This window comes from Lingula anatina, chromosome 8 (genome assembly GCF_051362555.1).
Source record: "Lingula anatina isolate TDL-2025a chromosome 8, LinAna3.0, whole genome shotgun sequence".
In the NCBI taxonomy this organism is placed as follows: Eukaryota; Metazoa; Brachiopoda; class Lingulata; order Lingulida; family Lingulidae; genus Lingula; species Lingula anatina.
In genome coordinates this window covers 10,744,035-10,767,808 of record NC_141774.1, presented here as the reverse complement: position 1 = coordinate 10,767,808, position 23,774 = coordinate 10,744,035, and the positions used below count along the sequence as shown (strand labels likewise).

Here is a 23,774-nt window from a genome sequence, read left to right as displayed (position 1 = left end):
ATTGTGTTTTCTTCTATTTTGATGCAATATTACATAATGCTTAACAGCATAATGACCATCAATTTTTAATAATAGAATATTAGTAACATGGACATTCAGAAAACGTGACAAGCAAAGGTCTTCAGGATCATGGAACTTCAAAGTCACACCTTGAAAACACCAATAAGTGAAAAATTAAATTTTCACAAAAAACTGTTTAACTGCCAGAAAAAATTACCAAACAGACTGCATTGCCAACTGAAGCTGTATTTTAGACCCATGTTTCTTTCCTGTATGTTTGAGAACGGTAATTGACATGATTTTTGTTAAATGGTCATTATGAGAGCAGTGCCCAAAATAGGGGTTTCTTCAAATTTTGATGCAATATTACATAATGTTTAACAGCATAATGACCATCAATTTTTAATAATGGAATATTAGTCACATGAACATTCAGAAAACATGACTAGCAAAGGTCTGCAGGCTCATGGAACTTAAAAGTCACACCTTGAAAATGCCAATATGTGAAAAATTAAATTTTCACAAAAACTGTTTAACTGCCAGAAAAAATTACCAAACAGACTGCATTGCCTACTGCTGTATTTTAGCCCCATGTTTCATTCCTGTAAGTTTGAAAACAGTAAGTGACATGGTTTTTCTTAAATGGTCATCATGGGAGCAGTGCCCAAAATAGGGGTTTCTTCACATTTTGATGCAATATTACATAATGTTTAACAGCATAATGACCATCAATTTTTAATAATAGAATATTAGTAACATGAACATTCAGAAAACGTGACTAGCAAAGGTCTGCAGGCTCATGGAACTTCAAAGTCACACCTTGAAAATGCCAAAATGTAAACAAGACAGCACTGTTCTGAAATGGGTTTATTTCCATTTTTAACATTTTTTTAACATAAAACAAAATAAACAGTTTGTTGCCATTTTTATATGACCAACTAAGAAAATTGATGAGATGGGAAAAATATCAATAGAACCGTGTTAAATGTCCAACTTCCTCCATTCTGAGATTCTGAACATAGTGGATTCATGAATGCATCTGACAAACTGCAATGATATGAGTTTATTTCCATTTTTGACACTTTATTACACAATACATGATAACAAGTTTACCATCATTTTTAAAAAATCAACTAACAATGTTGTAAAGATGCAGGAAATGTCAAACAAACACTTTTACATATCTTATTAGTTCAATAATGAGACTGTTAACATGCCTAAGAATTGAATGTGAGGAAATGTGAAAAAACAGCATAACTTCTAAAATAAAGGCCAGATCATGCTGATTTTCGAACTTGACCTGCGTATTATGAATATCCATCAGTTCTGTTAGTTTTAAGCCAAAAGGTAAAATGTTATTTCACTTATCGTGTTATCGGTGTTGCATATATGCTGAGAAAAGTGAAAAAACAGCGTAACTTCCCTAAAAATGACCCGATCATGCTGATTTTCGAACTTGACCTGCGGATTATGAATATTCATCAGTTTTGTAAGTTTCAAGCCAAAAAGTAAAATGGTTTTCTACTTATCGTGTTATCGGTGCTGCATATATGCTGAAAAAAGTGAAAAAACAGCATAACTTCCCTAAAAATGGCCCGATCATGCTGATTTTCGAACTTGACCCGCGTATTATGAATATTCATCAGTTCTGTAAGTTTCAAGCCAAAAGCCAATTCCACTTATCGTGTTATCGGTAAAAGTGCACGACGGCGACGACGGCGACGACAGACGCAGATGATGGCTATATGTACAGACACATCTGTGTCTGTACATAAAAAAAAAGGAGAGGGAGGGAGATATTAAAAGAATGAAGCACAGGATTTTTAAAGCATTCTAAGTACATGAATTGCTTATTATGTTGAACCTAAATTTCTAAGGACAAGTAAAATCTTTGGATCGCATTTTAGCAGTAAAATAGTCTTAATCATTTAATATAGTCACATAAGAGAGAGAGAGGGAGAGAGAGAAAGAGAGACATGGCTCTAAAAATTGTAAGCTCTAAGTTAAAGGGATAACAACTCTTCGTATGAGATCTATACTTCACAATAAAAACATTGTAAAAAACTCATAAAAATATAATATATTCAATTTCACAACAAAAAAATGGCAGTTTAAACAATTATTCTGAACTCTGTGCTTGTATTCTAACCATGTGACCTCCACAGATGGCTGTACTCAATAATAATCTCTTAAGAGATTATTGCAAAAAAAAAAACTTTCTTGAAAAAAAAAAAATAGGGACTAAATTTGAATGTAGAAATGGATTCATTAACCATTGGTAAGTATGGGGAAATTGTTGTTTACCCCAAGAACATTCATTTTTTTGGCCAAAATGAACAGTTGTTGTCCCTTAAAAAAAGTTTAAAGGTAAGAGTTTGAAACAACTCTGGAGCAGAACTCTTATCCCTGTCCATCCCTCAAAAATAAATAAACAAATAAGATAAATACAAAAATTAATCAATTAATTAAAATAGATAAATAAATAAAACTGATTTTTTTAAAGCAAGTCTATGAATTGCCTCCATTACCTCTGAGATTTGGAATATAAGCGCATAACTGCTGTGCAAAGGATTTTCTAGGAGAGGCTGTTTTCAATCTTTTAGCCCCTAGGGCACTGGGCAACTCCTCATTTTGTTCAACAGGCAAGACCTTGGCTACACAATCATGATTTGTGGTTCTACACTTTCGTTTCCGGTGGCTGTTTCTGTGAGGGTCATCTTCACTGCTGGCCGAGGAAGAGTGTGTAAAACAACCTATTCTCAGCCTCCATGCCTCAACTGAGATTCCCATTATCTTTCAATGTGAAAGTTGCACACCACAAATCTATCTGTAACACAATATACTTTTCTTTTTTAACATTTCAATTATTTAAAGAAAAAATTGTGGACTTGTTCTTCCTTATATAACTGTGCTGTTTCAGATTATAAGATACAGGCTACATGTAACATGATCAGAAACTAAAAAAAAGTGTTTAAATAAACAAATAGTAAAACTGTGGCAGAAAAATGTCCATCATAACTACTATTTCAAACAACTGGATAAAATATTCAGCCATGGCAGACTAACATTCAAATTCTAACATACTAGCTAAGTATACTAGTATATACTATTATAAAATATAATTAATATAATTAACTTATATTAATAGATGACAGATTATTCAAATTTAACTTTGGTAAGTTTTAAATATTTTCCTTCTCTTTAATTCTGCACAAACACACGATTGCCTGGGTGAAACAAATGTGCTCATGATTCCTTGTCAAAGATCGAGTTTTGAACTGTACTAATTTCGATTCCCTTCATATTTTATAAGACAACTTTTAAAAATAGAAATCGGGGCCACCAATATATTTTCCTTTCATTGTATAGCTTAATAAATCAAACGGTTAATCTATACTCAGATATGTGGCTATCTATTTGCCAAATTTCAATCTAGTATTATAAAAAAAAAATCATGAACTTGGCATCTTCTTCCGCGAAATTTAGTACATATCAAAAATTGGGAAGTTTCTACCACATTTCTAAGTTTTTATCTATTCAAAGCTGAAACTATATAAATATCAGCTTACCTCGAGTCAAATCTGTTATTAAATAAGTCTCCTTTGGTTGCAAAATGTAGTAAATTGAAGACACACCGAGTGCACCGGTATTTGTCTTTGCGGAAGTAATTCTATTGTTCAAAACGAAAGTTGGGAATTTTTTTTTCACGGCACACGTCAAAACGTTAGTTATGATGTTAGCAATGAGGTTTTATAAAAAGACGTTCAAAACTCCTATTTTTTCGTTGTATTCAAATACATGAATTCAATAAAAACTTTTTGAACTGGAAAAGTTTATCATCTTGGTTGGGATACACCGCTGGGCCTAGGGTTGCCTGGTTCGGGGATATTTTAATTATAGTTTCGTATCATGTGCCAAGACAAGCCCTCATCGAAGCAGGAAGTTTACATTGTCAACAGGTGCGACCTACTCAGTAGCACAGAAGAGACGTGAAAATGGCAACGTTTTATTAGCTTTGCAGCGGCAGTGTTTCATCAGTTCTTTGTGAGTGTATTTGCTGATGTTTTAAAAGGTATATTTTAAACCGTTTCAACGTTAATATCTTTGGGAATAATAATTATCTTCTTTGATGCCTTTAATTTATTTGTTCTTTTAAACGTGCAATGCTGCACTTTGTGTATTGTGATTCTATGATATTTAGTGCATGATAACTAGAAAAGCACTCAGACAGCGCAGACCTCCACCAAGGCAATTCAGTTCCCATAATTGTTATTAATTATTTATCAGGTATCTAGTTAATCAGCTGTTTTCTTGGCATCATTGATTTTTGAACCACATGTACATATTGTACTGGGTGTAAACAAAAAGAGAGAAACCAAATATACATGTAGGCTCTTTCTCACATTGATTGGAATCCTTCACAAATTTCTAGATTCAAATGAGGATCCAGATCTCCACCAAAGTCTTATCACTTTTTTAGTCATTTTAATTCAGGCCTATTCCCAAAATTTTGTCAAAATCCATCAAAATACTTTTTATGTTAAACTGGTTAGATTGTACCTACACAGCCAGTTTACAGAGTAGGGTGAAAGCATTAACAACCTCTTTGTCACAGTTAAATGCTTTGAAAATATTTCTCTGCTAAACTGAGATGGCTTAACTCAGATAGCTAACCGACTACATGTACATATACAGTAGTTTTAAATTAAAATTACTACCTGGTTCACTTGGGTGTGAGTTTTTTTATTAGAGTCAAATCAATAATTAGTGATATAACAGTGACGGTTTTCTCTAAATGCTCCATTTTCAAATAAATAAATTTACTAGTATCAATAAATAATGTTATATAGATAAGAATAAAAGATGAAAATTGTCAGAGGACACACAGAGTAAAAAAAGGCTTCATGGAACTTAATTACCAAGGTTACATGGTCACATGGACATACATGTACGTATATCTAACCCTATCAGGAGCAGTGTAATAGCCCTCTCTTGGAAATCCTAGTCAGCTAACCCAGGCACCTGACCTAAGTGTGTATATATATATATATATATTACCAAGGTTACATGGTCACATGGACATACATGTACGTGTATCTAACCCAATCAGGAGCAGTGTAATAGCACTCTCTTGGAAATCCTAGTCAGCTAACCCAGGCACCTGACCTAAGTGTATATATATATATATATATAAATATATTACCAAGGTTACATGGTCACATGGACATACATGTACGTGTATCTAACCCAATCAGGAGCAGTGTAATAGCACTCTCTTGGAAATCCTAGTCAGCTAACCCAGGCACCTGACCTAAGTGTATATATATATATATATATAAATATATTACCAAGGTTACATGGTCACATGGACATACATGTACGTGTATCTAACCCAATCAGGAGCAGTGTAATAGCACTCTCTTGGAAATCCTAGTCAGCTAACCCAGGCACCTGACCTAAGTGTATATATATATATATATATATAAATATTACCAAGGTTACATGGTCACATGGACATACATGTACGTATATCTAACCCTATCAGGAGCAGTGTAATAGCACTCTCTTGGAAATCCTAGTCAGCTAACCCAGGCACCTGACCTAAGTGTATATATATATATATATAAATAATATAAATAATTATAAATAAGTAATTGGTAATATATATATATATATATATATATATATATATATATATATATATATATATATATATATGTGTATATATATATATATATATATATATTTTTTTTTTTTTTTTTTTTTTAACTGGGGTTAGGATTGTGTTCATTTTTATTATACTGTTGTAGCTATCTAGCTTGCAAATGTTTTGTGCTCAGTGATTTATAAAAAATATAATTATAATAATATACATAAAGAGAACAGAATATGTTTCCCTTTGGTTATAATATATATTGGTGACATGTGACTTAAGAATCCCATATTGACAGAATTTGTGACAGAATGTGTTTTCTAAAAAAACTCCTCAATAAAGATCATTGTGATATTTGTTATAAATCTAATGGATATAAAATAAATTCATCCATTATTTAGATTTTTGAAGGATGATGGGAAAGGCCCAGCTGTAGAAAATGATCGAGTCAGATTAATTTTCATTTATACCAGTAAATGTGTTCTACATTGATATCATAGATTAATAAATTTATGAAGGATTTGATTAAAAGAGATAGTGTGAACATGTTAAAACATTGATTATTTCTGTATCATCCAGGAACATCTTCAGCCCATAACGTAGAATGGACCAGACTCTAGGGGAGAACCAGGCGGAGTGTTCAAAAATAAATGGTGGAACCTACACTTGTGAAATAGACACTGAAGACAATGTCACTAGGCGTAACAACACAAAACCTGTGGAAGATGGGACCGGTGGTAGGATCACATCGCAGCTGGAAAGAGGTTCAGATATTTTCCGTCAGTCGAGAATTTCTCGTCAGATCAATTCAGCATTTGGTTTTCTCGATGATCAGCTTGACGATGTTGATTATAACTATGAGGAATCAGATAAACTGGGTGGGACTGCTGAGTCTCACGTTCAAAAGTCTCAGAGTACACTTAAACAGAACTCATGCCCTGATAACACCACTGTATTAGGGCAGATAAGACCACCACTCGATAAGAGCAATTCTGCGGAAGTATTACCCTTATCTGATAGGCATCCTTCCCAGAATGGCGTAAAACATGATTATACAAGTGGTAATGGATCTTTGGTCACGGAATTGAGGAGCAGTAGTGAAGAACATGGCGGCAAGCCAGTGTCCCTAAATCACAAACCCCCAGTAATATCACCGTTAAGACCAGTCATTAATCAGCAAAGTTTGCCCAAGCTCAGTGCCCCAGATGTAGTCAAACATTCCAATACAAACTGTGATAAGATTGTTGAAGTTGCTGATAATGAGGTCAGACCGAGTATAGGAACGGTCAATGGTGAAGAGACACAGGTGCCACCTGGTGAGCTAGCACCTGTGCTGCCACCTGGTGAGCGAGCACCTGTGCTGCCACCTGTAATGGCACCTGGTGAACATACCAAAGATAGCACTGAATCAACCCAGTCTGCTACAGCTGGTGCTGGCAGAGACTTCAATAACCTTGATGAATCAGAAGGAGGCTGTGCTTCTCAAAATAATTCCTCACAGTCTGGCCATCTCGCTGTTCATGCCAGCTGTGGCACAGGAACCTGTCCACCTGGTGACATGTCTGTGACACTGAGAGCTCCATTGGAAAATTTACAGTCACAACAGACGACGTCTATGGGATCAGACAGTCTTAACACCAAAAGCCTGGATGCTTCACAAAACAAAGAAAACAATGAAAATCACCAAGCATTTGGGAACGGGGTAACCTCTGATGACAGGGAAATGGAGAAAACAGGGGATGTTAATGCAGAAACAGCACTTAACGTAAGTGGAACAAGGATTATGGACACTACCCAGTCCCAAGAGGTGGCGCTACCAGTTGTCAGGAGGCTGAAGTCAACAAAGGCCATGTCTCGGAGTCAGGAGTCTCTGGAAGGGATTGTGTTGGCTGATGGTCAGGGAAGAGCAGTGGAATCGCCTTCTAAGAGCAGTGATGAGACAGATGACGAGGATGAAGGTAGGGAGAATGTTGTGCATTGCGTTAATTGTGTTAGGTGCGATATTTTTACTGGACATGATAATGGCCAAATTAATAACAGCTGACTCACTAGTCCACTGATCAAATATGGCGCCCAACTCAAAAGCTTGTCATCTAATCCACTTATAGACACTGAATAGATTCCCCACAGGGATTACCCAACAAGCATTCAAGTGAGCTCGTCATATTTGATCCACAGACTAGTTAGTCTGCTGATGTGAATTCAGCCAATGACAGCATCTTTCAGTATAGTAATTACTCCAAAATTTCAACCATTTTTCTAAAATTATTATTATTTAAAGTTTCCCCTCTTTATTTGCTCACAAATGGCACACCTGTCTTGAAGCTCGATCAGTATTTATAATTTTCTTATTTAAAAACTTAGGAATTAAAACATATTGCAACACAGTGTAATGTTTGGACAGCTGATCAATGTACGTAATCAGTCTCTTTTTTTTCAAATGGAATGAAATGAAATGGAATATTTTTAAGCGCTGAAACAAATATCAGTTAAGGCCTGTTGTTTGAAGTAGCTGACTCATTGCTGTTGGTTTGAAAGATTTGAATGACAGTTGATGCACATAACCTAAAATAATACAGATGTATAACACATAACTGTTAATTGTTCCCAAGTTCAGAGACAAATGTTTTGGTTTTTGATGTAAAATTTAGCTCCACACGTATGCAATATGTACAGTGAAAAGTGGAGGAAAAGAAGGACAATTTCTTCTTAATGTTATATACATGTAAAAAATTATATACTAGTATGCTTTCCTTCAGTGTGAGGGGTATGAAGCACAGATTATCTATATATATTATTTATTAAGTGTCATTATGTATTATTTTATCTGCAAGTTTAAAAATCATTTTGATAACAAAAAGAATGTACATAATGTACAGTATCTCTCTTTTCCATAGAAAAGCATACTCATCACATCTTAATTTAGCATGCTGTCACAGATATCATTCAATAAAGGCATGAGAGCCATGCTGTATCTTAAGGACAAGCCAAATTTAACCAACATATTAACTAGCACGTGATATATGCTGTGAGCTTAAGGAAATCTGAGATAATTTAACCACTTAATATCGTACCTTCTGCTTAGGTATGGTACAGTAATAACCCAAATATTTCAAACACCTTTTTTTCCAAGATATTTTATTACAAGATTTTATAATTATCTTTTTAAATTTACTTTTGCATAAAAATCTGACATCAATCAAATTTAATTTTTAAAATTGTCAAATTATTTTTAGATACTTCTGTCAGATAAAACATTTTTGGAAGAGCGTGTTTGAAGTATTTTGTATGAATCTTGTGTGTGGAATAACAGTATGGATTACTGTTGGGTCCTCTTTCTGGCCTTTGTGTTATGGTCTTTGTTCAGCCCTCACAATGTTTGAATGGGTTACACATTAGAGATCACTCATGCACTGAAACCAAGTGCTGTTATTTCTCCAAAATTTCAAAAGACAGCTAATTCAAATATATTTGAATTTTTCCAAGTTTTGACACTTTTAGGTCACTAGCAAAGTCTTGTTTTAAGACTGAAACCCAACTTTGTAATAATATTTCAATATTATCATCAAAAGCTTGCACAACAGATAATGCAATTTATCAAATTTGTATGAATTTCTTGAGCAGCTTAAGTATTGGGTGTGGCATTTCATGTACTGCTACGTACCCCTCAGGGAAATCACCGTGTGACTCGGGTTGACTTAACAAAATGACTTAAGGCCAAAATTGGTCTTAACTGTTAGACCAAGATTTATTATATGCATTTTGACCTAAGATACATATATATAATTTCATCATATCCCTCTCTAATGGTATATTGAATTTTTTAAAAAAAGAAGAAAGATTGTTATATGAATGTTGTAGACTGGTATACTGGAATTACTTATAGTTGACTATACTTTGGATTTGTCTTGGCTCAGAGCAAAAAGAAAACGTGCCATCTTATCATTAGAATAACAATTTTTTTAAGTGGCTTAGATGAGCTGCCTAGTAAATGTTTTTAAAAAGCTTGGCAGTAATTTGACCCATTTTAACAATAGACCATGCAAATAATGGTGTAATGCTAGTGGGTAGTTAATATGGAGATATTGAAGCCAAATAGGTATCAGATGCACTTTCTTTGTTGAAAATTCTATGCAAAGCAGTCATTCATGGCTTTATATAGATATACATGAACTTGTATAATGTTTAGAATAACTTAATGAAAAGATGTATGAGTATAGAGAGCATGTTTATGAAGCTGAAACTTTTCATTAATTGGTTTGGTCTCATCTGTTTCATATAATATAAAAGAAAGTATATTATATTTATAGCATATAATGATTTATTTTCTCCTCAGGGATGTATGTGGAGAGTTATCGTTCTTCTCGCTGGGTGTATACTGGGGAGAATGGCGACATTTCACTGCTGCCACCTGGTGGAGAAAACACAGTTCCTGATGAAGATGGGCATAATGAAGGTATGGGTCAGCCATATTCTGTTAAACAGCTAGGTGCAAATATTTGATTTTTAAAAATTGATTAACAAATATCTAGACTGTCAGTCTTCCTCGTCATCAGTAGCCCATCGCAAATGATGAAGACATTGTTCATCAGGCGCAGAATCTTTTAATTTGTGAGTATTCAATTGATTGCTTGATCTGCAGATTTTGCCACAGGAATTGTAGATCTGGTCTGATCAGATCAGATCAGACTGTCAGTACACATTGCCTGAAGGAATGGCATGCGGGATGTTTTTTTTTTTTTTTTTTAAATCTTCCAGGCATACCTTTTACGTATACTTATAGTCTGTAATAAGAAGTACTAGTATTCTAACAGGTGCACCTGCACTAATACAATAGAGTTGTTATGCTGTAGCCATTATTGGTTCTACAATGAAAAAAAGGCTGTTTAGACTGCCATCTATTGGTGAAAAATGGTATCAGTGTTATGATAGATAATTATATAAGCATAGGTCAGTTGTTAAATTTATTTTTGGTGCCAGTCAATGATTTAAGTTTCTGTATTAATATGAACTACAGGTCATTAAAGATAACGAAAACCAAGAAATACAATTTAAATTGAAATGTTTATTAAAAATGCTTTGTGCTGCTTGCAGAAGAGGTGCCTGATGAAAATCGTGTAAAAAATTATCTTCTGAACTCTTCTCAGCTGACGTCAATTAATGAAGGTAAGGTTTATTTGTATAATTTCATTTAAAACATTAATTTTTTACTTATAATTAAGATTTACAGAATTTTGGGCATAGTCGCTTAATACATTTATTTTGAATGATGCTGTATAAATGTTGTATATATTAGTTGGCAGATTGAATATTATCATTATCATTAGTATTATTATTGTTATGAAATGTTATGACCAAGACTGTAAGCTAAAGCACATTTCTACAAAAACTCTTCCTCTTTATAAACTTAAGATGAAATTTTTGACGGCGAAGAAATCGGTCCAATGGTCAGTCCCCTTCAGCGCCTCCACGACAGATTTGGCTCAGTTGGGTCAGAGTCCGTGGCATCAGACACGTCCACAACCTCAGAGAGGGACTTTAGGAGGCGCCATCAGGCTGTCTCCAGGAAATATGTACAGAGAAAATCCAGCACCCAGGCATATCACAGAATATCTCAGAGATACTACGGTAATGTGCCATGAATTTCGTACTTAAGAATTTAATTAATTATTGTGCAATCTGTATTTGAGTGATGAAATGCCTTCTAGGTTAAAGATGCTGAAAAATAAATTACAAAAATGTTCAAGCAGTAAATAGTAAATACTATCTCCACAAATCATTTCCATTATACATTATGTATGTAACAGTTATCTTTTTTCATTTTTTTAAAGTTCGATTAAAGTGCACTCTCTTACAGTATAACTAAACAAGCAAGCAACATGTATAAGACCTAAACATGCTTGTTTCATAAACGTAAACCTATAAATTGCTGTAGTTCCATGTAAAAATTGCTATACATTGGGATGGCTACGATGGGATGGGTGGGGCGTGGGGGGGGTAAGACCTCTACCACAACTTGATAATTGTTAGTTTGCAATGAAATAAGATTAAATTTTCTTATTAATTGTAGAGACTGACAAGATGCTGACTGTGGTGAAGAGACCAGGAGATGTGGACTTCGGATTTCATTTCCAGGGCAGCCATCCTCCCGTAGTGTCCACTCTGAAATCAGGTATACTGTCACAACTAACACACTCACTGTCACACTCTTTTACAACTAATACACTCACTGTCACAACAAACACATTCACTGTCACACTATTTCACAACTAACACACTCACTGTCACAACAAACACATTCACTGTCACTCTTTCACACCTAACACATTCACTGTCACAACTCACTACTGTCACAACCAACACATTCACTGTCACAAATAACACCCTCACTGTCACATCTGACACCCTCTGTCAAAGCAAATGATCTCATTGTCACAACTAACACGTTCATCTGCCAAAACTAGCACTGTATGGAATATCTAAACTCTAGCTTCACTCACCATTGCATGAGCTATAACTTGAATGTGAAAAAATTTCTGCAAGACTTTCTGAAGAACTCAAGAGAAAATTATCTGTAAGACTGGGTTCTCATACCTAGATCGATCTAACAGGATCGATCCATCTCCAAGTGGTTTCTCACTAAATTGCTTTCAGCTTAAGCGGCTTAGATATCTGGCATGCCTACTGAAACTGCTAAATGATAATTAATTACCCCCTACCTGCTTCAGTAGACATGACAGACATCTAAGCTGTTGAAGTTGATTGCAATTTAGCCAGAATCCCCTTGGAGATAGATCAATCCAAAGTTAGTAAGGTAGGGTCTGGGAATGGTCCCTTACATTTGTTTGGATCAGTGCCAAGCAAATATATCACTTGAATATTTCTCTGGTTAAAGATCTTTAATTTTTTTTTATACCAGGTGGAGCTGCAGAGGCTGCAGGATTGGAGGTTGGGGATCTTATAACTTGTATTAATGGGGTGGATATCATGGCTTGCACACACAGTGAATGTTTACAGCTTTTACAAAGCAGTAAGTAGCAGAAAATTTATCAAGTTTCATTTCTGATGTATGTTTTTTTTTTTTTTTTGCCTCGAAACAAATTATTTCTGTTCTTTTTTTTTTTTTCTATTTCTACAATAATGATATTATTATTATTTTTTTTTTTTATTATTCAAAAACGTTAATAAAAATACTGAAAGTTTCATTGTTCTCTAAAATGATGTTGCATATTAACTTATTTAAATAACTCTCTCTGATAAAATGAATTTTTTAAAAGAGTGTAAATAAAATGCTGAATTTCTCACATTATATATATGTACATCCAACAGTCTTTCTGTCTAACTTGTTATTTCTGGCCTAGATTCAGACAGTGTGGACCTGGAGATCACCTCTGCTTCCAATAACAATCTGCCTTATCACGTTGGCAGTAGAGACTCCAAGGTCCCCATGCTTACTGGCTACCTGCTTAAACAGAGCTCTAACTACATCAAGTCCTGGAAGAAGCGCTGGTTTGTCCTCAAACAAGATAACTGCCTGTATTATTATAAGACTGAGAAGGTAAGATGGTTGCTCATTGTGTTCCTTCGATAATTTGTTGTGACAGTTGTGAAATATGTAAAACTTTTTTTCTTCACATACCACACTGTCTACCATCTGTAAAGTTCAATTGCGTGATGCAGGGTTTCATCATTAGCAAATTTTCTCATGGTAGAGCATGCATTGTTGATGCTGAAATAATGAATCAGCCAAACGATACAAGTTGGCCTTTCTGGCCAATGGAAACAAAATCATTGACTAATTAGCCAGTGTGTAATTGCCAACATGCCATTTTTGCACAGTAAGCTTATAGTAGTCAAACAAGTTCTCTTTTGTCCCAAACACATTCTGACATATCCAAACACAGCCATGTCTTTTTACAATCCAGGAAAAAGATCCATTGGGTGCCATATTGCTTAGCAACTATACCATCACCAAGGCAACCGATATACACAAACGGCATGCATTCAAAGCTCTTAAATATGGGTCCAGAACTTACTACTTTGTGGCTCAGAGTGAGGAGGAGATGTCCAGGTCTGTTATGGATGTTACTGGTCTGGGCTATTACAATAACATAAGTGTGTTGTTAATTTTTGTCCTAGTTATTCTAGGTATACTTCTTATATATAGATGACAAGGTTACACTTTGTAAACTCTGGTTTCTGTTATATTAACTGTTGCTGTATGATTTCTACTATGACTGCAGTCTGAGGTGCTATGACAGCCACTCACCACTAGATGTCACCAGATGTACATGCTCATAGCAATATGAAAAAGCCAGAGTGAATAACGTTCAACTTTGCCATTTATTATTTATTATCATTTTGTTGATCAGCTAACTCTTGGCTCTGGATTCATTTACTCTGGAATACTATCTGACATCACAAAGTGACTGTGTTACATCTCAGGCCTGTAGCCAGCAATTTTAAATGAGGGGTTCTTCTTCTGAAAAAGTGGACATTTACCATGCAATCTTCATGCAATTTTACCCAGAGTGGACCTTTTTCCTACAAAAATTGTGGGCCATTGGAACCCCCTGGACCTCCTGGCTACAGGCCTGCATTTAGGCCTTGTGTTTATTGCTCAAAGGAGAGTTTCTCTTTCTGGGGTATGAAACACCTTTAGGCCCAGTATTGCTAAATGTGGATGGTTTTAAATCTTAACACATGCAGGATCTGTCTGTGTAGTCTAGTCATCTTGTGATGTATTCAGCACTTTTATGTGCAGTTTAAGTTATTCCAGATCTTAACACAGCCTGAGTTTTTATCCATTTTAACTTACTGTATAATTGTCGTGCTTAATCATGTTGATTTGATGTTTTTTAAAATGTGTCATTGTTGATTTTAAACTTTTAGGGGTTGATTCCCAGTGGAAGGATGGGTAGTGTTTTTGTTAGAAATTTGTGCAGGCATGCCACTTGGTTCCTGGACCATGAAAACTTGCATAAAATAATCAAATTTGTATTAATAAAACAAATTAACATTTACTTATCAGTAATGCAAAATTACATTGTTGGATGTAAAAGAAAAATATATAAATTAGATCATTTTAATAATATGCTCACAAACTTGACACAAAGGGTATGCTAATTTGTATCATAAATTAAATCACATATATATGAAATATTTTATTGTTAATTACATAAGATTGGTGTGACACTTTCAGTCATTAAATAATTTTTTCAGTGATATGCCTGGACGCAAATTATTATTATTATTATTATTATTATTATTATTATTATTATTATTATTGATGTTACAGTCTTTATCCTGATTACATAGTCATTTTGATGTGTTGTTGTTGATTTAATTGGGTTGTATTTATATTTATGTTGAGTTAATTATTTTTTATAACAGAAGCTTCTCTGAACTTTTAAGAATGAATTTAAGCCCCTCCCCCATCATCATCCATGCATCATCCACCAACCTCACCCCTTCTTTGATTCCGAAATATCCCGAATCCATTATTTTCATTATCTGTTCAGATTTGCTTAAAGAATTGTCATTGTGAAGTAGCAGCCTACTCAGCTTGCATGACTGTTGAGTTGCTTTGGTGCATGTTTGTTGATGCTATGTTTCATGTTTGGTGTTGTTTTTAGATGGGCAGATGCTCTGAATCAGGCTGCTCAAACTTCTAATAAGGTAAGCTTATACTGTCCAACATGGCGATAATTTTACATTATTTTGTAAAGAATGCTTGTTATGTCGAAATGATATTGTGACAGCTTACACAATATTGTATCAGTGATTTTGTGACAGCTGACAGAATATCACAACTAACACATTGTATCAGTCTAGAATGCCACAACTTACACATTGTGACAACATAGTCACTTTAAATATAAATTTACAGACAATATGACGAATTTTTGTTTTCATGTTCCAGATAGTTAACTCTGGCAAATAGAGTTGTGTGCATTTTCTGCATTCTGTCATCCTTTTATTATTTTATTTTATTTTTCTTATCAAATTTTTTTCTTTTTTTTTTTCATTCATTTATTTATTATCATGATTTTTAGTATTTAATTAAACTGGAGAATGTTACAATATTATGTTTTGACCATTTTTTCATGCATAGTCCAAATATAACAGTTTTAACTAAAAGGTGTATATGAAGAGTAAAAGATGTTGCAGATTAGGGATTATTACCAGTATAATTTATAATAATTTAATTATAATTATTCTAGATGGACACATGGATAGATGTCAGCAGTCAGAATGTGGACCTCCCAGCCCTGTCAATCAAAAACCCAGATTGCCATGGTTACCTGCATAAACTTGGCACAAATCGACACAAGTGGCAGAAGCGTTACTTTGTCTTGAAGGATGCTTGCATGTATTACTACACTGATGTGGCCTCTAATACAGCCAAAGGTGAGGAATGTCATAGGGTGGGTCTAGAGACGGTTCACTTTTACAGAAGAACTGTCAAAAGTTGGTTTTAACTAAAAGAATATCTTTGTCCGAGGATGAATCGGAGCAAAGGTCCTTGAAAAATGGGCATCATTTCTTACATTTTGTGAAACCAATCTAGTGTTGTTCTGTGTTGCTCATTTAACATCAGTCATAGTTCAGATTTTGCATTTTTTAAAGGACAGAGACAAGTAAAACAATGTAATCACATTATCAAAGATGCTCATTTTTATCCAATGAGGTATCTGCATTGCTGTTTCTTCCTTCCTCAGGTGTGTCACATCTCCATGGATACACAGTTGATGAGAATCCCAAGGTGGGAAAGAAGTTCTCCATTGGTCTTATTCCACCAGAAACGCGGATGAGATCATTTTATTTCTGTGCTGAAAAGGCGTTTGATAAGGAGAGGTAGGGATAATGGTGATTTCTATCTGAATGGGAAAAGTATGACTTCTTTGCATTTCCTCAAATGGTGCTTCTTGTGGTGCAAATTTCAAAACTGTTTATTGCACTCATTCTGGTCTGCGTGTAAACTACATGTATATTTATTTTGAAAAAAAATCTACAACACAGCACATAAACTTTCTCACTGTTCCGTCTTTCCATCACTTTCACTTTCACTTTCACTTCAATAATTTGATGCTCGTCTTACATATAATCTGACCTCGGTTTCAGATGGGTTGCGGCACTGAGGACTTCCATAGGCAGATGGGTGAAGGCAGACTGAAGATGGCAAAAAATAAGCTGAAAAAAGCAAAAAAAAAAAAAAAAAGCATGAAGTTTGAAAAAAATGGCTCTACCTGTATTTTATGAATATTCATCAGTCTCGTAAGTTTGAAGACAAAAAGTAACACTATTTTGCTCTTATTGGGTTATCACTGAGAGTACAAGGCAACGATGGGGACAGTGATGGTAGATGCAGGTGACGGCTATATGTACAGACAAATCTGCATCTGTACATAAAAAGTAATGAATGGAGTCACTAAAATAAATGCGCCTGATCATAGTGCATATATAAAATGAGTTGCATAATTGTAACTACTGTACAGTCATATGGTGTGGTATGATATGTAATATGCCATTTATCAAACATTATTCTTTCACACTGGACAACATCAAAACATATAAAGGAAACTCTCAGTTTTCTGTGAAAAGTGAGTGACTTTGTAATTGATAATCTTTCACAAAAAAAAATTACGTAATACTAAGCCAACTATAAAGATAGATAGTGGCATTTATTGTTTTGTTTTATCATTTAATCATTGTGATATGTGTTACTAGTTTCAGTAAAGACATATTTGTGACAATATCACCCTTTAAAAGTGGGTTGCCGCTCTGAACTTAGCAGACTCAATTATGTACCATATCCAAATAACATCAGATAAGGACAGTGAGTATACAGTGAACTGGAAAATTGTATAATCCTCTATTTAATTATGGTTGACACAGAAGATCATCAGACTGGTGAAAGATGCACTGATGTCACCATATCATTTATAATTGAAAGAGGGGGTGAAGCTATATGTTATTGGTGATGTCATTAAGGGGATAATAACTCTTCATATGAGATCTATATTTCACAAAAAAAAAACATTGTGAATAACTCATAGAAATAAAATATGTTTTACGACAAAAACAGCAGTTATAGCTATTATTCTGATATCTGAGCTTGTCTTCAGATCACGTGACCTCCATTGATGGCTATACTCTGTTATAATCTCTTAAGAGATTTTAACAAAAAACCAAACTTTTTAGAAAAAAAACAGGGACCAACTTTGAATGTAAAAATGGATTCATTAACCATTGGTAAGTATGGGAAAATTGCTGTTTACTCCAGAAAAATTCATTTTTTGGCCAAAACGAAAAGTTATTATCCCTTTAAGTCTTTTTTCTGTAGAAGTGAGTCAGGGTTTGAACACAGATTCCTTCAATCATTCTAGTGATACAGTTTGTACTGGTACACTGTGAGAGAACCTTATAACTTGTGATTATGTTAGTAAGGCTATTAACTTTAGTTAGTCTGTCATATATTGCAATCATAGGGCTCAGATAGATTGTGTTAAGTGTAAACTAAACTTGCCTTACTGCTCCATCTATAACTTGGTTCCCATACCTAGATCGATCCATGTGGATTGTTCTAACTCCAGACATATGAGCCGACTAAGTTGATAGCAATTTAGTGAGACTCTCAGGGAGATAGATCGATCCAAATACCTGTGGGAATGGTCCCTAGAGTACACTGTGTGAGATGGAGCACATTCAGAACAGATCCATCAACTTAATATGGCCTTCTCACTTAAAAGCAATGCTGCTTAATCCTCTGATGGCCTCCCTGCCTCCACACGCGCCATTAAACGGGTTAAATCTCAGCTCTGAGGTTAAATTGCAAGGTACCTGCAGTGACGGCACTTGTGGAGGCAGGGAGGCCATCAGTGCAGGGAATTAGTCTGCGCTGTTTTTAAGTTAGTCGATCATATTTCATCTGGGGATCAGTTTGTCTTCTACTGAATACCCTTGATGAATTTGCAAAAACATTCCAGTTATTTCATAAATCTACATATAACATATTTATTTTTTTGTGATATAGAAATGGTCTCTGTGTGTTTTTTTTTTTTTTTTTTTGGTTATGATGCTTACAGTTAATTAACAAGGAACATGTAGAGTAGGGATATAAGATTATTATAGTTTTTTCATTTGTGTAGCTTCGACACCAAGTAAAAACTTACAGATAATGTATATTTATTTAAATTTTGGATGCACAAGCACATAATTATCAGTATTCATAATTCTATGCACACAACTGCCTGTCAATTGTTGATCACAGACATAAAAAATTATAAGTGAATTAAAAAAAAAGACAAAAGGAGGATATTAGCTAAAATGTCTTATTGGTAAAAATGAGCATTAAAGGAAACCCACAGTGCATTATAAAGTCACAGTTTATGCAGACCATTTAAAATAAAATACATTTAGAGAATCAAATTATATATCCGTTTCAGGATTTATTCCTCTTTTTATGTACAGACACAGATGTGTCTGTACATATAGCCATCATCTGCGTCTGTCGTCGCCGTCGCCGTCGTCGCTGTTGTCGCCGTCGCCGTCGCCGTGCACTTTTACCGATAACACGATAAGTGGAAAACCATTTTACCTTTTGACTTGAAACTTGCAGAACTGATGAATATTCATAATACGCAGGTCAAGTTCGAAAATCAGCATGATCGGGTCACTTTTAGGTAATTTATGCTGTTTTTTCACTTTTTTCAGCATATATGCAGCACCGATAACATGATAAGTGGAAAACCATTTTACCTTTTGACTTGAAACTTACAGAACTGATGAATATTCATAATACGCAGGTCAAGTTCGAAAATCAGCATGATCGGGTCACTTTTAGGTAATTTATGCTGTTTTTTCACTTTTTTCAGCATATATGCAGCACCGATAACACGATAAGTGGAAAACCATTTTACCTTTTGACTTGAAACTTACAGAACTGATGAATATTCATAATACGCAGGTCAAGTTCGAAAATCAGCATGATTGGGCTATTTTGAGGGAATTTATGCTGTTTTTTCACTATTTTCAATATAAATGCAACACTGATAACACAATATAAGAAAAACGGATTGGCCAATTGTAATTATACTCACAGGAGTGGTCAATCTTACTAAAACACAGGTTGACTTCGAAAATCAGCATAATCGGGCCATTATTTTAGAAGTTATACTGTTTTTTTCACATTTCCTCAGATTCAATTCTTAAGCATGTTAACAGTCTCATTATTTAACTAATAAGATGCCTAAAAGTGTTTGTTTGATATTTCCTGCATCTTTACAACATTGTTAGTTGATTATGTAAAAAACATGGTAAACTTGTTATCATGTATTGTGTAATAAAGTGTCAAAAATGGAAATAAACTCATATCATTGCAGTTTGTCAGATTCAATCATCCACTATGTTCAGAATCTCAGAATGGAGGAAATTGGACATTTAACACTGTTCTATTGATACTTTTCCCATCTCATCAATTTTATTAGTTGGTCATATAAAAATGGCAGTAAAATGTTTATTTTGTTTTATGTTAAAAATGGAAATAAACCCATTTCAGAACAGTGCTGTCTTGTTTACATTTTGGCATTTTCAAGGCGTGACTTTGAAGTTCCATGGGCCTGAAGACCTTTGCTAGTCACATTTTCTGAATATCTGTGATACTAATATTTTATAATTAAAAATTGATGGTCATTAAGCTGTTAAACATTATGTAATATTGCATCAAAATTTGAAGAAACCCCTATTTTGGGCACTGCGTCCATGATGACCATTTAAGGAAAATCATGTCACTTACTGTTCTCAAACTTACAGGAAAGAAACATGGGACTAAAATACAGCTTCAGTAGGCAATGCAGTCTGTTTGGTATTTTTTTATTATTATTATTTTTTTTTTTTTTTTTTTTTTTTTTTGGCAGTTAAACAGTTTTTTGTGAAAATTTAATTTTTCACATATTGGCATTTTCAAGGTGTGACTTTAAAGAGCTTAGATGAAATATAGACCTGTAGTAGATGTTTCTTTAATCTTCCATGATCATGATCATATTACATTTAATTTGGGATACGGCACAGCACAAATCATAAAGGTCAGTGTAAAAATTTGAGGACAAAGGGTTTTCAAAAGATTAAAGAAACATCTACTACAGGTCTACATTTCATCTAAGCTCTTTAAAAGTCACACCTTGAAAATGCCAATATGTGAAATATTGCTTATCACATTTTCTGAATGTCCATGTTACTAATATTTTATTAATAACATTTGATTGTCATTATGCTGTTAAACATTATTTAATGTTGTATCAAAATTTGAAGAAACCCCTATTTTGGGCACTGCTCCTATGATGACCATTTAAGGGAAATCATGTCACTTACTGTTCTCAAACTTATAGGAAAGAAACATGGGACTAAACTACAGCTTCAATAGGCAACGCAGTCTGTTTGGTAAATTTTTCTGGCAATTTAACAGTTTTTTGTGAAAATTTAATTTTTCACTTATTTGCATCTTTATTTTCTGTTCTTTGTCTGTACATTTGACAGCTTTGCTGCCTTGTTATACAATAACCTACATATATAAATGGCAGAGATAACTCCAGTAAAAATATGGTCTTATGTAGGGCTTAGTTAAATACGTGATGGTTGTTATATACTGTATTCATGTTTTTTTCTTGCCGTTAAAACAAAATAGAAAAAAAGACAGAGGGAAACAGAGGGAGAATTCAAAAGAAAGTAGCATAAGTCTTGCATGTTGAGCTTTAGAATGTTTGCATAATACTAGCCTAAGGAATTTTGCCATTTGTAGTAAGCATTTAAGAAGTGACTTAATTAACACACATCCACTTCATCTAAGGAGGCATGGACTATGCAGAGACTTTGGAAAGCAGTCATAAAAAGGCCAGGATTAACAGCTAAATTCATTTGGTCTTTTTGAACCATTGCTGATATACTGTAGAGATAACCTTATGCTTTCAAAAATTTTGTAGTTTGGGTACAAATAAACAAAATAATAAAAACCTAGTGAAAATCTTGTTATTGTTATTGTACCACCAGCGTAGGCGCTGGCGGTACACATGGTTTTTATCCAGACCTGCAGATTCTCTCGGCTCATCTGGCTCTGCCGCCATGTCACTGTACCGCTTCCCCTCCTAGACTACAAGGGCCTGCATACCCATCTCTTGGATTTAGGTCGCGTATAATCTCAACTCGAGCCACGTAAAATTTGGGCTTCGTCGGTGCTGGGGTTGAGGTTTGGTGGCACTCATTGCAATACACCCTCGTCCAAAATTGGCAAAATTAAATGCTAATTATCTACCATTTCGAAGGAATTATGGGAAAAATTTCTACAGACCGAAAGTCATATGTGGAGATTTCAAATATGCCCTTGGATTTGACCTTTGACCTTTACTTCAAGGTGAAACGGGCCAAATTAAAAAAAATGGAATTTATTACGAAAAAAAAATATTTGCACTGTAATTCAGAAAACTACACAGACCTAACCTATAATATTATTGGCAGGTGTTACATCAGGTCATCTTTCATCTCCGTGAGTTTGGGGTCAATCGGTGCATTTTCACAGGAGCAGCGGCCATTAGATGCCGAAACAGAAAACTCTCTTATTCGGGAACCATTAATGCTAGAGACCCCATGTTTTTTGCATTTGATAGAGCATGTCAAGCCCAACACTGTTGTTTTCCATACAGTTTACTAGTTACGCTGTATCAAAAAGTACATTACGGTGGTGAAAGTAAAGTGTGCAATACGGTAATATGCATAAAATTTTGAACATCTGGAAAAGATAACATAAGCAGGTCCGTAGCCAGCAATTTCAAAAGTGGGGGGGGGGGGGGTCTTTTTCTGAAAAAGTGGACCTTTTACCATATAATCCCCATGTACCTAGGTCAAATTTTACCCAGAGTGGACGTTTTTCCAGCAAAAAGGGAGGTTCTTTTGAACCCCCCGAACCCCCCTGGCTACGGACCTGATAAGAATTGGCGCGGCAGACAACTTCTGGTCAAAATGACATTATTTCATGAAATATGAACATCTGGATCTTCTGAGCACCTCCCATTTCAACAATTTCAAAATGACTTTTTCTTTTTTCAATAATTTCTTCTTTATGGCACATTACTGTAACTCCAAAATTGTAACATTTAGATAGGTCCATAATTACTATTGATGTTGAATAGGAAGTCCTACACTGGCAATATAACTGTGACCTTCAAATTGACCTTTTACCTACTTTTCACCATGAACTCGAGTTTAGATAATTTTAGTCCCTTATATCTCAAGAACTGGCAGAGATAAGGTCATAGTCACACGGGGCGTCTCGATAGTCCGAAGGTTCATTGGTCCGAAGGTTCATTGGTCCGAAAAGTGGTAACATTTTCATCGATTTTTTAATCAAGGGTTCATTGGTCCGAAGGTTCTATAGTGAATATTCCGACCAATGAACCTTCGGACTATTAAACCTTCGGACTATTGTTTATAGTCACTATTAATTGAAGTTGAATACGAAGTCACATACTGGCAATCTGTGTTCTTGGAATTGGCCTTTGACCTACTTTTCACCATGAACTGAAGTTTATTGGAACATTTCAGTCCTTTCTATCTCAAAAACTAGCAGAGATAGGGCCATAATTACTTTTGAAGTCGAATAGGAAGTCATATACTGGCAATCTGTGATATTGAAATTGGCCTTTGACCTACTTTTCAACATAAACTGAACTTTGCAACTTTTCTCTCCCTTATATCTTCAAAACTGGCAGAGATACGCCCATAGTCGGTGACTGGGGTTGCGTGGGCCGAAATGCGGCACCCGGATTATCGATTGCGACAGCAGGACTACACATGTGCACCCAATCTGGCGCCTTCGGTGACGAGGTTGAAAGTTTCCATCCGATTATTTCGCCACAACGGAGCTGTCGTGGCTGCGTGGTAACTCTCCTGGCTTGCATGCAGGCAGTCACTCGTACGCCGGTTCGAGTCCCAGCAGCTACTGTGACAGTATTTTTGCCAGAATTAACTTTTTAAAAATTGCGATTGATAACTATAAGAGGAAACTCGCACGTACGGAGGGTGGGCGGGTCAGTCACGGAGCAGTCGGTAGCGTGCATGGATGCAAATG

The 23,774-nt window shown here is 34.9% G+C and overlaps 2 protein-coding genes across 4 annotated transcripts in view; one reads left to right on the top strand and one right to left on the bottom strand.

The window, feature by feature from the left end:
* The window catches only part of LOC106176738 (3'-5' exoribonuclease HELZ2-like), a 64,217-nt gene extending 60,373 nt beyond the window's left edge, over positions 1-3,844 (bottom strand). The window contains exons 1-2 of the mRNA XM_086994172.1: positions 3,570-3,844; positions 2,529-2,827 (exon numbers count right to left, since the gene is read on the bottom strand). Of these exons, the coding sequence (XP_086850298.1) occupies positions 2,529-2,790 (262 nt within the window). The 5' untranslated portion in view covers positions 2,791-2,827; positions 3,570-3,844. The remainder of the gene's footprint in view (positions 1-2,528; positions 2,828-3,569) is intronic.
* A 70-nt stretch (positions 3,845-3,914) lies between these two features.
* Positions 3,915-21,667, top strand: LOC106176737 (uncharacterized). 3 transcript variants are annotated; one of them, XM_087019440.1, is made up of 13 exons: positions 3,915-4,044; positions 6,233-7,611; positions 9,990-10,109; positions 10,748-10,819; positions 11,066-11,281; positions 11,724-11,825; positions 12,573-12,683; positions 13,015-13,211; positions 13,579-13,724; positions 15,289-15,331; positions 15,877-16,063; positions 16,375-16,510; positions 16,778-21,667. In XM_087019440.1, exons 2-13 carry the CDS (start codon positions 6,258-6,260, stop codon positions 16,827-16,829), a joined length of 2,736 nt encoding a protein of 911 aa, XP_086875566.1. In that variant the 5' UTR covers positions 3,915-4,044; positions 6,233-6,257; the 3' UTR covers positions 16,830-21,667. The 3 variants fall into 3 exon arrangements, with proteins under 3 accessions (XP_086875566.1, XP_086875565.1, XP_086875567.1); XM_087019439.1 differs by having other exon boundaries at positions 3,915-4,072; XM_087019441.1 differs by lacking the exon at positions 10,748-10,819 and having other exon boundaries at positions 3,915-4,072.
* The last annotated feature ends 2,107 nt before the right edge of the window (positions 21,668-23,774 follow it).